At 49.2% G+C, this 14,385-nt stretch overlaps 2 protein-coding genes across 2 annotated transcripts; one reads left to right on the top strand and one right to left on the bottom strand.

Annotated features, from left to right (window-relative positions):
• Positions 1-684: 684 nt before the first annotated feature.
• On the top strand, positions 685-4,161 carry FSST1_011636 (TBC domain-containing protein; the record flags this gene model as incomplete). The annotated part of the gene is made up of 3 exons (XM_083234787.1): positions 685-2,573; positions 2,647-3,745; positions 3,796-4,161. The coding sequence occupies 3 exons, from the start codon at positions 685-687 to the stop codon at positions 4,159-4,161; spliced, it is 3,354 nt and encodes a 1,117-aa protein (XP_083081332.1).
• Positions 4,162-6,836: 2,675 nt separating this feature from the next.
• Positions 6,837-8,393, bottom strand: FSST1_011637 (uncharacterized protein; the record flags this gene model as incomplete). Its single annotated transcript, XM_083234788.1, has 2 exons — positions 6,837-7,318; positions 7,382-8,393. The coding sequence occupies 2 exons, from the start codon at positions 8,391-8,393 to the stop codon at positions 6,837-6,839; spliced, it is 1,494 nt and encodes a 497-aa protein (XP_083081333.1).
• Between the last annotated feature and the right edge of the window lie 5,992 nt (positions 8,394-14,385).

The following is a 14,385-nucleotide window of genomic DNA, read 5'->3' on the forward strand; positions in this document are numbered from 1 at the left end:
ATATCACACGACACAACACGACACTGTCTCTCATAATCACCTAAACTTGGAAACAGGATCCAGGCTCGGTTCATGATTTTACCACTTTTCGCTACTGAACGATCCTTGGCTATTTCTCTGCATACCCGCAACTGAATCCTCGCCTTCGACTTGATATCAGCGAGATTGCCTTGTCTCAATCAGGTCTGAGACTGAACATTCTGCCCTTTGTCCAACGGTGACTCGGGATCCCAATTTCGACAAGATTCAGTTCCAGTCGCTCACATTATCAAGACTGGCGCTGTTTGAGTCTCGTTCTCCCTTGATGAAACTGGACCCAACTCGACACGCACGACTCGACGACTTGTTCTGGATTGATCGGATTGGATTGGATTTTCTCCCTCGAGGTTCTACCGTATTCGTCTACGCCTATCTATAATACCGACTCGTGGCCCTCTCTTTTTTCAAAACCTTCTTCACCTGAAGCTCTCGGTTCAAGGTTGTCGGCATCAGCATTGCTCCCTTGCATTTGCTGTTGCTCACTTAACCAACCTGCTGGGGTCTCACTTACACCACAGGCCCACCATCTTTTTTCTTCGACAATAACCAGCCACTTCGGCGTTTGCTTCCAAGTTTTTTAAGTTTTAACCACTATTAAACTGCCGCCGCCGTTGGTTTCTTTGTTGCGTCTGAGCAAACATCGTCATGTTGCCCTCAAAATTTGGTAGTGTGCGGCAAAAGCAGCCTGCCGAACGCCGAACCAGTCTACGACTTGACCCGAGCATTGTGGCTTTACGATACGAAAAGACTGCACCAGCAGAACCTCCCATTATGATTGTTTCACGAGACCCTTCTCGCCTCTCAAGACGCCCTTCATCATCTTCAGCTTCATCTCACAGCTCCCGCCACCGTCCCATTGTTATTGTTCCTCCAGGCATTGTTGCACCGCCTGCCGAGGAGCACCCAGCCCTTCGAGGCTCAAATTCGGCCTCATCTTCTTCTTCTTCGCCGTCGCCAAGAACATCTCCCGTTTCGGTAGAGGAGTGGAAGCGAGATTCCGGAGTTGCCAGGAACAAGTCTACTTCCACCATCCACGAGGAGGACGAGGACGACTACGAGGAAGTTGCCTGCAAATCAAGGATCCCTGCCGTGGAATCGACCGTGTCGTCTTTGATGTCATCCATCATTTCGCAGCCCAGTACGACAGCTCAGCAAATGGACGATCCTTTTGTGGACGAGAATAGCATCTTTGAGCCACTAACATCGTCTTCGAGCGAGGCCTTGTGTCTCTTGTACAACGCTCATTGCATGACACCGCCTAGAGGGTCCCGCTCTGATGATGCTGCACCGACGTCGCCATTCACATCTACAACTACATCTACGCCCGCAACACCTACTCGACCCAGCCGAGGATCAATTACACCCATTTCTGCTGCTTTTGCTGAATACCTCCCTGTTAGCATGCCCTCATCCCCCACAGGTCCTGCTCCCCAATATATCTGCCAATCAATTCCATCATCACCTCGCTGCTCTACCTCTTCCTCATCTGCCCCCACAGTCTCCCAAGGTCCCAGCTCACCGTCGCGCTCCCGTTCAGGGTCGTCTCGATTTGGTTCATTTTCCCAGATGTTCGCTGCGCCGATCCAGATTCAGCCCTTGTGGCGGGGCCCTACGAGCGCTGGTGAAAGCTCAAGCTCAAACCCAAACACTGGTATTAGTGCTCTTCCCAGCACTACAGCCAGCGCACAGTCCACTATCTCTGCCCCTGGCGCTACTGCGAGCGCTACCGCCAGCGCCCCAGCCACTGATGCCGCTTTGGCCAAGCCCTTGGCTGGGACTGAATTGGAGCAATCGCATCCGTCAGGAAGTGGCCAGGGCTCCTCCCATTTTTGGAACAGGTCCCGCTCTGCCTCCACAACCTCGAATAACGGCACTAGCAATGCTACTTCGGCGGACACTTCATCTAATAACGATCTCCCGCTCCCCTTTGCCTTTGCCCCCCTCGACGTCTCCATCCCCTGCGAAAGTCTCCTTGACGATGCCTTTATGACTTCTGTTTCCTTTTCCAACCGTGGAAGCATCATGTTTGCGCCTCAGGAAGCGGTCGCTATTGACAGCGCCATCAAGCAGCACCAGCACAACATGGCTTCGATTGATTCGTCCTCATCAACCTCAACCTATTCTTCTACAAACGTCGACACCCTCGCGACCGCAAACAATGACGAGTCCAACTCTGGCTGTGCCACACCAACTCCTACTCCCTCTACGGCCGCTCCTCATGACCTCACACCAACTCCCACCACTCCTACGACCCCAAAGTTTCAATCACAACCCCTTCCTCGACCCAGCGACGAGTCCAACGACATGAACAACTCCTTTCAGGGGGCCGACGATGGTTCGGGTTCCTCCCAGGACCCGACATCAGCCCCCGACATTCGTGTCTTGGCCGCCGACGTGGAGAAGGAATCTCAAAAGGTGAGATCGCTCTATACTGTTGGCGATGGTTCCCACGGTGAGCCTGGCAGGAGGCACTCGTATCACGAGCGTCTTGAACCAACTCCCGAGGTCCCGTCCGAGGAGAATGAACTTGACCCGTATGATTTTCCTTGAATGTCCCAATTATCATCATCGCGGACAATGATTTATGCTAACCTATCTTTTCTCTAGTGTTCCAAGGCATCTTTCTCCGGCCTGGCAAATGCCCGCCTCTGGAAGTTCTTCTTCCCTCAGGTCTAGAGGCGGACTTGAGGATTGGGATGACCTCGAAGGCGCCCACGTTGACCGATATGGATTCATCACCATGCCACCGCAACCTGGCTCAAGAATGGGCACGCCTTTCGAGACGAGGTCCGCGTCAGGGTCACCTAGGAAGCGTAGCATATTACAGAAGCGAGACCCATATACCCTATCATCCACTCTCAGTGGCAGTGGTCGGAGGACTCCAACAAGAAAGGTTTCCGCCAGATCGCTCAACACCCAACACTCCGAATTATCAGTATCGACATCACTTCGTTCATCTAGGTCAGTCATAAGGCAGGCCAGCAATCTGCTACCACATAACCGCGACCGGCGATGGATGGACGAGGCCGGTGATATGCTCAACTCCGCACCCAGCCTTCAGGATATTGTCGACGAGATCCAAGCCGAGAGGTTAACAGAAGTTATGAAGCGAAAAGAGTGGGAAAGGTCAGAAAAATGGAGGAGGATGGCCAAAGTAGTCCGCAAAGGCGGCGAGGGTGAGGGTGAGGGAATGAACTTTGAGTTCGATACCAGAAACCCGAAACTTGTCGAGAGGACCTGGAAGGGGATCCCAGATCGATGGCGAGCAGCAGCGTGGTGGTCTTTTATGGCTACCAGTGCTAGGGAACATGGAGGGATGGCTTCTGAGGACAAGATTGTGATGGAATTTCACCGGCTCCAACTACGGAGTTCACCAGACGATGTACAGATCGATTTGGATGTTCCCAGAACCATCAGCCGCCATATTATGTTTCGACGTCGTTATCGAGGTGGTCAACGATTATTATTTCGAGTCCTTCATGCCATTTCTATCTATTATCCTGACACAGGATACGTCCAAGGAATGGCATCGCTGGCAGCTACATTGCTCTGCTACTTTGATGAAGAGAAGAGCTTTGTGATGCTAGTGCGCATGTGGCAGTTGCGTGGATTAGCACGACTGTACCGCCCGGGTTTTGAGGAACTCATCACGGCCATGGCCGACTTTAGCACAAACTGGCTCAACAAGGAAGTAGCCAGCAAGCTGGTAAGTTTGAAACCCCATGGCACCCACAAGTTTGAAGCTTACAGTTCCAGGACGAATTGTGCATCGACACTACTGCTTATGGTACTCGTTGGTATCTCACTTTGTTTAACCTTTCTGTCCCCTTTGCGGCCCAGCTGAGAATCTGGGACGTGTTTCTTTTATTAGGCGATGGTTCTATTACTGCGAGACCTGACAGTCGAAGGTCCGAGAGTAAGCCTACCTCATCGGGCGAGTACGATGTTTTGCATGCTACCAGTGCAGCATTGGCTCAAGCCCTGCGGGAAGTCCTTCTGGGTGCCGAGTTCGAGAATGCCATGAAGGCATTGACGTCGGCAATCCCCATAAAGGACGAAGACCTTTTGATGAAGGTGGTCAAGGCGGAATATAAACAACACCACGGCAAGAAGAAGATGTAGCGCGCCTTTTTGCCATGACATTGGTATAGCGGGGGCATTCTCCTTTGTCTCCTTTTTTGACTTGATTGCTCTTTGTACATGCGAAGCTGTATCATGATATCCCACAGGGTGTTTTCTTGTTTTAGGTTGCTTTGCTTTGCTTTGCTTTGCTTTGCGTTGCGTTGCGACATTGCTCGATACCCGTCTCTCATGCTACGGCCTCTGAGAGACTATATGCCTAGACAAGGCCATTCTTTTCTATGTGTTGGCTCGCGAGAACGTCATGGATTCAGAAACAGACGGAGCTACTCCCTTTCAGTGGTTGATAGCGTTTGGAGCCATGGAACCTAATCCTATATACCCCGTTCCTGGCACTACTTGTTTTGTTATCTTGCTTTAAGGGTTACTCCGAGGAGGCTTGGGAGTGATATGGTTGTGATTGATTGCATTTTAATGTACATGCATGAGGAGGACAAGGGAGATTACGAAAGGGATACAAAGCACCTAGATGGGATGGAATGGAATGGGATGGGACAGGACGGGATAGGGATCAGGAGAAGCCAAAAGATAAGCGAGATACGAGTGCCATAACCGCCTCGAAGTTAATGTATATGCAATATTGGTTACAATATTTTGTATGATTTGCTCGTGAAAACCCCATGTTTATTCCAAGTTGTTGAGCCGTGGCTGGTTTGACTTTCCCGATTCATCATATCATGTCATATTATGTCATGTCACTGTTTGATTCCCCAGCTTACAGTTTAAGATGGTAACATAGCGCTATACAAGTGTCCAGCTAAGAATCAGGGACAGGGACAGGGTTCAAATAAAGGTGCCTACAAACCCAAATAGGTCGAACCTTTGTGATGGCCTCAGCCGCATTTGCTTTCAGAAGCTACCGATCTGTTCACCCCTCATCCTCTTCCTCTTCCTCTTCCTCCGAGCTCCGTGTGGTGCGGGGGACCCGGAGGACCGGGCGCCATCATATCGGAGGCGATGGAATCAATTGTAGAGAAAGAAAGACAAAGATGATAGTTTTGAATACTCTAAGAAGCTGTGTATCGGTTAGCCAGTTGGTGGGTAACATTGCACTTATTATTGCTGTATGAAAGAAGTTGCGTTCAACTTTGATGTGACTGATGGATTGCACTGCATCATATATGATGCAATGTACATTGTCATGTATGGTAACGCGAGATGTTAATTCTACTGCAACTATACCTACCTGCCTAGTAACCCCATGCACTCTGCTCTCTGTTGGGTTGATTCTTCCTATCCTTCCATGCTATGCAGAGTCGATGCGCAGACGGCCGAGTTTTCCTTTTCAAGACAAGCCACAGTTCTTATTGACTTTTCTTTCTCTCTTTACACCGCTCCATGGTTGCAGTAGGATGAGGAGGCTTATGCACCGAACCCATTGACCTTTCTTACTCATCCACACATACACCTTCTCTTATCCATCATTTATTGCTATTGTTGTCCCCTTGTCTTTCCTCTTTTGGTAAAAACTATGCAAAGTGTGGCTTGTCTTTTTTTCGTATTCATTCTTCTTTCCCCTCTTGTTTGTTGTTGTTCCTCTCAGCCCCATTCGGTCTGATATATTCACCTGGTGCTGGATCCCTAGAACGTGGCTGGTCTTGTCTTTTGGCTTGCAGTCACTCACTGGTGATGAAATGGATCTTTCCTAGATCTGCATTTCTTAGAGGGGCTGGAGAGTTCAGTCAAGATACATGCAGAGCCCTTTGCCCGGACTTACAAGAGCAACGCGAGGTACCCTTCTTTTCTGATGGGATCTGTATGATTGATACTTAGAATAAGCGACCTGGTACTAACGAAATGGCGTTCAGTAACCGTAACTTTGTTTTGGGGCGTTCCTGGATGTAGATACCTGGCAACACCGATGGTTGACCTCGAGGCTTCCAGTACATCGAAGTGGCTCAACTTCCTTCTCGTCGAGTTGCGGATGCAACGAAGCCACTGAAGCTAGTCTAGTAGTTGTACGTAGACCAATTATTTGGACATTACTTGGCCAAGACAATAGTCTCATGCATCTAGTCCATGTTCGTATTATGCTAGACTGTTCATACGCCTGTCACTCACTCGCTTCGATCACTCAGTGCTCATTCGCCATCGACTTCTCTCGACAATGTTAGTTATGCATTGGCTGAAGCTGCGAAACTTCATCTCATTCGAATCTAAGTCCACTGGATATCTATAATCGTATGTGAACCGTCCTGAGTGCCTCAATATCTGCCCTGCCACGTAGCCAACCCGTCGAGCCTGAGCCCGAGTCCTGTCCACTGTTCAATGCTATTCCCCCAACCAACTACCGACTCCTTTCGACAAGAAAATAACCATTTTAAGAAACTCCGATTTTCCTCCAAGCCCCAGGCTCTTCCCCATATCCTTACCCGCATCCAATGTTGCCCGGTACCATATGTATAATTGTGATGCAAGAACCATAGAGATGTGTTTCAGAAATAGACAGATACTTGGAGCCAATCGCATTGATAGCGCGTGACAAATGCGATTTGTTCGGATGAACCGCTCTCATTCCAGCTGCCCAAATAAATAACTCCCCCTGAGCCGCAAAAAGCAATTATACTCACTTAATTTGTGGGCTGTCCTCATGAGATATGTAAATAATAGCCGCGCGACTATTGATCGACCAACGCGTCTAGGTGGTCAAGCTCTCTCTATCTTTCCCCTGTACTATCGCGCGGCTTGGATGTTTCTTTAATATTCTCCAACGTCTTTGAATCTTCCGGAGAAGATTGTCTGTATTGAGGCCCGCTCTCATCGCCTGAGCGAGCAGGCCCGGGATACTTCGCGACGGGCTGAGGCCCCTCCGAGAGAATCGCTGACACTGACTGTCTCGAATCGCCATGTTCGTTGCCTGGTCGTTCTTGCTGCGACATAGGTGTTGGGGCTGGCGACCTTCGTATCGGTGACCTTCGGCGTAGAGGCCCGCCGAAACTCTCCCTTCGAGAACGCCCTGGCCCAGTAACCCTGAAGGGAGACATGTCACTCCTTTGCCGCGAGTGGCCGTGAGTTGGCCCACGAAATGGCGCATTTGACGAGCTGACTTGGCTAAAGGATGGCGGCGATCGATACTGTTGTTCGCTGCGTGTTGGGGAAAGGGCATGCCCGGTGGCTTTGCGCTTTCTGGGAGTTTCCCCTATTGACACAGAAGCTGCATTAGTTCACAGAGAATCTCGCTTTCTCTTAGTCTTTGACGAACCAGAAGGACTTCCGGGTCGATTCGAGCTACCGCCAGCTTGCGTGTTTGGCGGCTGCCAGTGATGAAAGTATATCGAAGAACCCGCTTGTGGTTCATACTGGTGTTGAGATTGCTGCGTTGCAGTAGCATGCGCGAGTTGCGGAACGTTGGGGACGTCGACACGGCCTGGTGTGAATACCATGGGACGTCCAACTACGCCGCTCACTGTCTGGCCTCTAGGCCTCGATGGCGATGGCGGGTATACGTATCCGGCCGCTTGCGTCGACGCAGAAGGAATACCCTGCTGTTGGGTATGTGGCTGCGACTGAGATTCTCGTTGATGCTCTGGCGGCGCAGTCCATTGAGTAGACGTCGTCTGAGCATGGGGAAGAACTTGACCAGGTGGCATAAACTGTTGGGCCCATTCTAGAGCAGTGTGAGGCGGTAGACCTCCAGCGCCCATACCCGCGAAAACCAGTGGTACCATTGGGGGAGGGATACCCGCTTGAAGGGATGTCCGCAGCATGTCCAACTCAACCCTACGTTGGTCTAGACGCAGACTCTCCTGTCTTGTTCGTTCTTGTTCTTGCCTTGTTCTGTCCTCTTCTGCCCTCGCCTGCAGCCAAAGCTTCATAGACTCTTCTGCTCCCTGCCATTGCTGAGGTGGAGCGGGTAGCTGGCCCCGATCCCTCTGTTGGTGAACGAGTGGCCCTAATGATGGCTGTTGCTGTGGCTGCTGTGGTAGTGGTTCTGGCGGAGGTGGTGGGTGATGTTGATGATGTGAAGGTGGAGGAACACCAACAGTTGTAGCCTGCTGGGGAGGAAGAGCCATGGCTGCCGGTGGCGGCAAACCACGGTGAGGAGCCGACATGGGCTGTGATGGCGAACTGTGTCCCCTATAAGCGGCAGGTAACGATTTAGTTGCCGATTCTTGATATATCAAAGGGGGGGAGAGTCGACAGGTTGAAGGCGGAGTCGGAAGATCATAAACAGACTTGTAGCCGTAACTTGGTGGCTGCTTGACGGTAAGCATCGTTATATGGTAGCTGGGCTACACCAGTGGGGACATTTGTGCGGCGAGTGCGTGAGGGCTTGGAAGTTAATAAGGAGGTAGCTATTGGGAGGCTGGGGTTCTGTTGTTGTTCACTTTTTCACGGACAAGACGGTTCCAGCCAAACAGAGAGAAGAAACGGCCGGGTAAGGTATACAATGCACGCGCAGTTGCTAAAGAAAATATATATCCAGCATCGAAATATTGAAAGAGGGAACAAAAGCACCAACAACAGCAGAGAGATGCAGAGGGAGATGTTAAAATATCTTCCGTATGCTTGTTCTTTGACAATGACGGCCCGGAGGTGGGATGCTATTTGGTGGGAGAAAAGGGCAAGGATAAGATGAAGCAGGAGAAGTCTGAAAATGGAGAAGAATAAGAAAAAAGTGCATACCATGTGGGTTGTGGACGTTGTATAAGACGACCAGAGACAGCAACGGGCGGCGAGCTGGAGATGTCGGCCAGCTCCAGAGTGTGGCGGTCGAGGTAAGCGGGGCAGATGAAACCAGTTGACAAGCAGGGCCAAGCTCATTTGGAACCAGTCATGGATGGCTCTTCCATATATCTAGCACACATGGGGGGCACGCGTAGAAAAGAGCTGTCAACGATTGTAAGTTAGTGAGTTGAAGTTAGAAGTGGGGAAGACTCAAGGCTGACAAGACAAGGTGAGAAGTTGATCTATATAAGTGGATTGGGCTGAGATGAAGGATAGAAGAAGCAAGGCTTCGCCGGCAAGTGGTTAGAAGATGTGAGAGACTCAAGCTTTGCAGGGCTGTTGTGGACGGTACAGCAAGTGCTGTAGACAAAGGACAAGACCAATTCTAACGCAGGTACCAGCCAACGCGGTCAAATGCACTTGTCTTCGCCTTTCACGACCAACAGGCACAAGCCTATATGATTATAAGGTCAATGCTCGAAGTCACCGGGTAGAGCTGGCCTTGAAATAGAAAGGAGTGTTGAGCAGGAGTCGTAATCTAAGACCCGTGTTATCTGCTTTGTTCTATCCGTGACGGTGTTGAAGCTAGCTCGGCACTGATAACTCTACGGTAACCGGGACGAGGGTAGCTTGCAGATATCAGGGAGCTATGACACAAGACCAACGGGTTCAGGAACCAAGGTTGTTTAATGAACGAATGGGGAACAAGAATAAAGAATAGAAAGGGACAGGGACAGAGGTGAAGGTGGACAACGATCTTCGAGAGAAGATGTGAGAGAGAAAGAAAAGAGGAAAGAAGGTCTGAGCAGCTCGAGTGAGCTTCACAACGAGTGGAGAGCGGAAAGAGTGAGTGGTGGAAAGTACACGCACACACCCGCACACGCCCACCCGCTTGCTTATACGCACATCATCAAGCGCCGGCCGCCGAGACGTCCTTCTCCGGTCCGCATTTTGACGCATTGGAATTGTGACTCCAGGATCAAAGACACTTGAAGTCATAGTGGAAACGCCTTGAACGTGGAAACTGTCCCTGGTCAAACAGGGGTTGTCCAATCTAAAAGATTGATTAGGGATCACTGGAAACAAGTCAGATGGCCACAACCAAGAGCTTTCTGACATAAAGTTATGCCAGGTAACGGACTCGAGCAACCAAATTCGGCCAAGGCCAACCCAGCATTAACTAGACACGACACTTGAAGCAAGGGCCAGAGTAGACATTGTACCAGTAAGAAGGATGAATGTGTCCTGGATCATCTTACTAACGCAAGCCCCAGCATGGCAAGTTTAGGATGTCCATGAGAAAAGAGTGTATCAGAAGGAGATTTGACAGATTTTGGGAAGGCACACATGGTAGGGAAAAGACAAAGCACTAAGGCCGTGGTCGGTACAGGGAGCAGGGGTCGGGGCAGTGGTAGTGGTAGTGGCATAGCAAAGAAGTGGCTGAGAGTAACTGGGGGATTAAGGGATTGCTGCAAAGTTGTGAACCCAGACTTTTCCATTCGATGCGTCAAAGAGCCAACAAGAAGACAGGATGGAGGGTTCCGAAGAGGGTACGGTACATACTAATGTACACACATGCTTTAGTGGTAGGGATGGGTGAATGGAAGGATCATGAGAAGTGGGGATGAATCGGGAGCCAGGGAGGGGCGTGTGCAGGCGGAGAGAGCATGATGTGCAAAAGCGACACCAGTAGTATAATTTTCAATCGAGACATGGTCAAGAGTGTCGTTGTGTGGTGAATGTGAATGATGTGTTTACGACCACTTTGTTTTCTTCCTTCGTCTGCATTGTATCAGACTTACCAACAGAATAAACTGCCAGAGAAATTAATGAGTAAAAATGAACAAGTTCATTGTACTGACCAGCAAGGCAAGACCACTTGTATACAAGGTTTTTGGTTTTGTATCTGTATTTTACCCCAGGTTGTAACTTTGAGGCTAATCACACGGGCGCCGAGGTAATCTGCCCGAGTTACTGCAAGCCTTCAAGATACAGTTACAGAACCTGGCCAGTCGAGCTTCAGCCTCTGTGTGGTGGTGATTCACGGGAGGGTAGGTGAGACATGGGTCTAGAATTCGGTAGTTAGATCAGCGGTAATTAGAAGTCGTCAACAATGCTTGGTACTCGCAGAGATGAATGGCTGAGAGTCCGAGGGTAGCCAGGATCCAGAACAGGTAATAATGTGGACAAGCAACAACGACGACGACAACAACCACTTGTAAGTCAATAGCGTGCATACCTAAATTGAAGCAGTTTAGTTCCTGGTAGGGTGTGAAGAACTAGGTTAAAATGGCGGCCAAGTTTTCCCTTGTTCCTCGTATTTCTTGCTTCTTGGCTGATGACTTCCATGGATTTTCCTTCTCGCTTTCTCCAACGCAAAGACTTTGAAAACTTCTGGTAAGCATCTTGGAGGTTTGGTAACGTTTAACCTTTCGTCGTGGCCGAAACCTCAATTGAACGATGCAGGCTGACTCGCTTTAAAAAAAAAAAAAAAAAACCCCATAGCACGTATAATACGTGCTTTATCGGCCGTGGGTTGGGTATCCTATCCTGAGACGTTAGTGGCCTGAGCCTTGGTGATGTACTCGTGCATCACAGGGATAAATGCGACTCTCTATTGTCGAGCCACGGGAAGTGGATGGCATGGATCGGTTTCGCTCACATCAACGAGGAACCTGGGAGTTGTTACACGGAGCGCGGTTCCTGTAGCCGGGTTTAAGCTGCTCTCATTTCGTCGAGTACAAAGGCCAAGTACCTATGGTTCGTGGTCTATTGTTTCGGGTGTGACGGGGATATTGCATGCATAGACAGCATGTGTAGATGCAGTGTTTGTTAGCAGAATAATTTAAAGAACAATAACAAAGGTCAATTGAGAAACGGCGTTTTTTATTTTACTCGATCGGTCCCCTGGGCTCCTTCCTTTGGATGTTGGTCTTGGCTGCTACTATGTTGGCTTTTCTTCTCTTCCCTGTTTGTGTTCCTTCCCTTCGTATTTGCCATTTTGACATTCAGCAGGAAACTACCTACCTTAGTAACTAGTACCTAGGCACACGCCCAAGGAAGACGATCAAAGATCCAGGTCGGGAAAATACCTGCCTACTACTAAAGTAAACCGTTAATCCTTTGTCCTGTCTTACCTGTAGTTACTATCTTAGTACCTGCGTACTAAGGTAAGGTTGAACTTGGACCGAACTGGGGAAGGTGCCCTTAACTTTAGCTTACGAACAAGTTCGTTCAGCCGCTCTTTCCGTTCTCTTGTGGCGTCGAGTTTGTAAGCTGTGCGGCCTGAGATACCCTACCTTGATTCTTCCTCACTTTAACAGGCGATGCTCGTACAGTATGTAGCCGCTCTTTCTCTTGCTTGGACTTGATATTATCACTGCTCCCTTCATGTCGCGGCGCCCCGTTTCATCTTTGCAAATCTCTATCCTGCCCACTTACCGAGGTTACAGGGCGAATTTCTTTGCTACTAAACATCTACGACACGTAATTATGCACGGAGAGAAATTGGCAAAATCGAATCGTGGTAGACGCTTGCTGCCTAGTCAATCCTTTACGGTACATTACTCGATACAATGCAGGCATACAAATGACAGTGGACGTTCACGATCCGCCATGACAACCAGCATATGAGCATCATGCTTCGTCATTATTCAACGGTCTCAAACAATTGGAGTTCATTCCCTTATGATACTGCTACAGCACAATGTCATGGAGGACACCTGGCCTTTCGTCCACCTCGCCAGCCATGTTCCAGTATAAACAATGATGTCCAGGTTCGGTCATGATGCATTGGTGGATTACTAGCACTTTCCCCCCAATCCCTCTAATCTAACGTTGGATGTCAGCCTCCAGCCCTTCTTCAAGACCTCGAAGCACGCCTAGAAACAATCCAGATTAGCTAGCGTCGCCCGATGCCCATTAGTCTATAGGGGCCCTGCCCAAATCAATTCGTGAACCTATCGCCCCGCAACCACAATCACAAAAGTCTTGATCGAAGGCACGATAGACATGGTTCACCGGTGGCGGTAGCAATGGAGAAGCACATAACGTTCATGCACGACCATAGTCAAAAATTGATTGCTCTTGGCTATCTTCTGAGGACAATGGTCGCGCAAATGTGAGAACTATGACTTGAGAACCAGAAAGACGAATCTCTCTCTCAGAACCACCTGTACATGCCTCCGTCTACCGGACTGGCAGGCACATCCTAGCCAAAACCCGAAGAGCTCATCGTCATCGCTAAGCGAAGATGAACAAGGTCAACCAATGGCACTCCGCCATTCAGACAAGGTCCCCCACCTCTCAAAAAACCGTTACCAACTCACCCCTCTTGGGGCACGCTCGCCGTTTGAATTCGCTACCTTAGTAGCCGGCTACTGGGCGAGCGCCACAATCCAGGACAAGGTTCTTACTTGATGTACGTGGGCGGTATTCATGATTGATAGACTTTTCCATTCACTTTTCAAGGGCTGCATACATGAGTTGTCCCACGTGTCTACTCTCGAATTTGACAGTCGAATCCGAACCCTACACTCTTTCGAGTAGCATAGGTGTCTAGGCTACGATGCCCAGAGGTTGCAAGGGACCTAAACCAATCTGATACTATGGAGAGTTTGAACCCAAAAAAATCAATGGCCAAGCACTCGATCGCCTACGAGAAAGTAGCTGACTAAACTGTCTTAGATATTGACGTATGCATACTTGCGAATTTCACTACGTTTCGTGTAGAGACATACAGGGCTCTCCAAGATTCAGTTCCTCCAAGAGGATAACTTTGACTGGAAAGGAGAGGAAGGTCTCTACAGTGACAAGAGTTTGATGCCAGGAATAAGTTGAGCACCAATCCCCTGGCCTGACTTCCGTTGCAGGATTGATTCACTGCCGATGATACTCGCGAATACAGATAAATTAGGAAATACTGATGTAACAGCATCACACCGATGTGATCACGTAAGAGGACTATTGTCGGGAAGTACTTGGGGCTTATCGAGGTTGAGTCAAAAACTGGAAGCCTCCCAATGTCACACTAGTAGGTTGATGGCGACAATATCTACACATGTGTTACTGCAACACTCGATTGTTCTGTGCCTTACGGTGATTCCGTTGCACGAAGCAGATCTGTGTTGTAGCTCTATTTATCGGTACGAGTCGTACATACATGGACAAAAAGTCCAATCGGGTCAGCTTAGTGCCTCAAACTGTCTTGATTTACCGAACTAGGCAATGAGCACGGATTCTGTGTTGATCAAGGTTCATAGTTAATCTACTGCTACCTACCTACATAGGTACATGCAGTTGTCCTTTGAAGTCTCCGTCAGGGATATTGGGATATCAACCTTCACAAGGCAATAGTAATTCGAACACTGAGTCTAGATTGTCGAGAACCAAAAAGTGATAGAAATCACGGATCCAAGACTGAGTAAAAATATTTTGTCTCTCGTACTGCCCGTGGTCAAGTTTTCCTATCTGAACCGCTTACGCTTGAGAATCTTATACATGTCCAAATCAGAGAGCTGGTAAGATGATTATATATGA

This window comes from Fusarium sambucinum, chromosome III (genome assembly GCF_050947815.1).
Source record: "Fusarium sambucinum isolate potato_lamoka chromosome III, whole genome shotgun sequence".
In the NCBI taxonomy this organism is placed as follows: domain Eukaryota; kingdom Fungi; phylum Ascomycota; class Sordariomycetes; order Hypocreales; family Nectriaceae; genus Fusarium; species Fusarium sambucinum.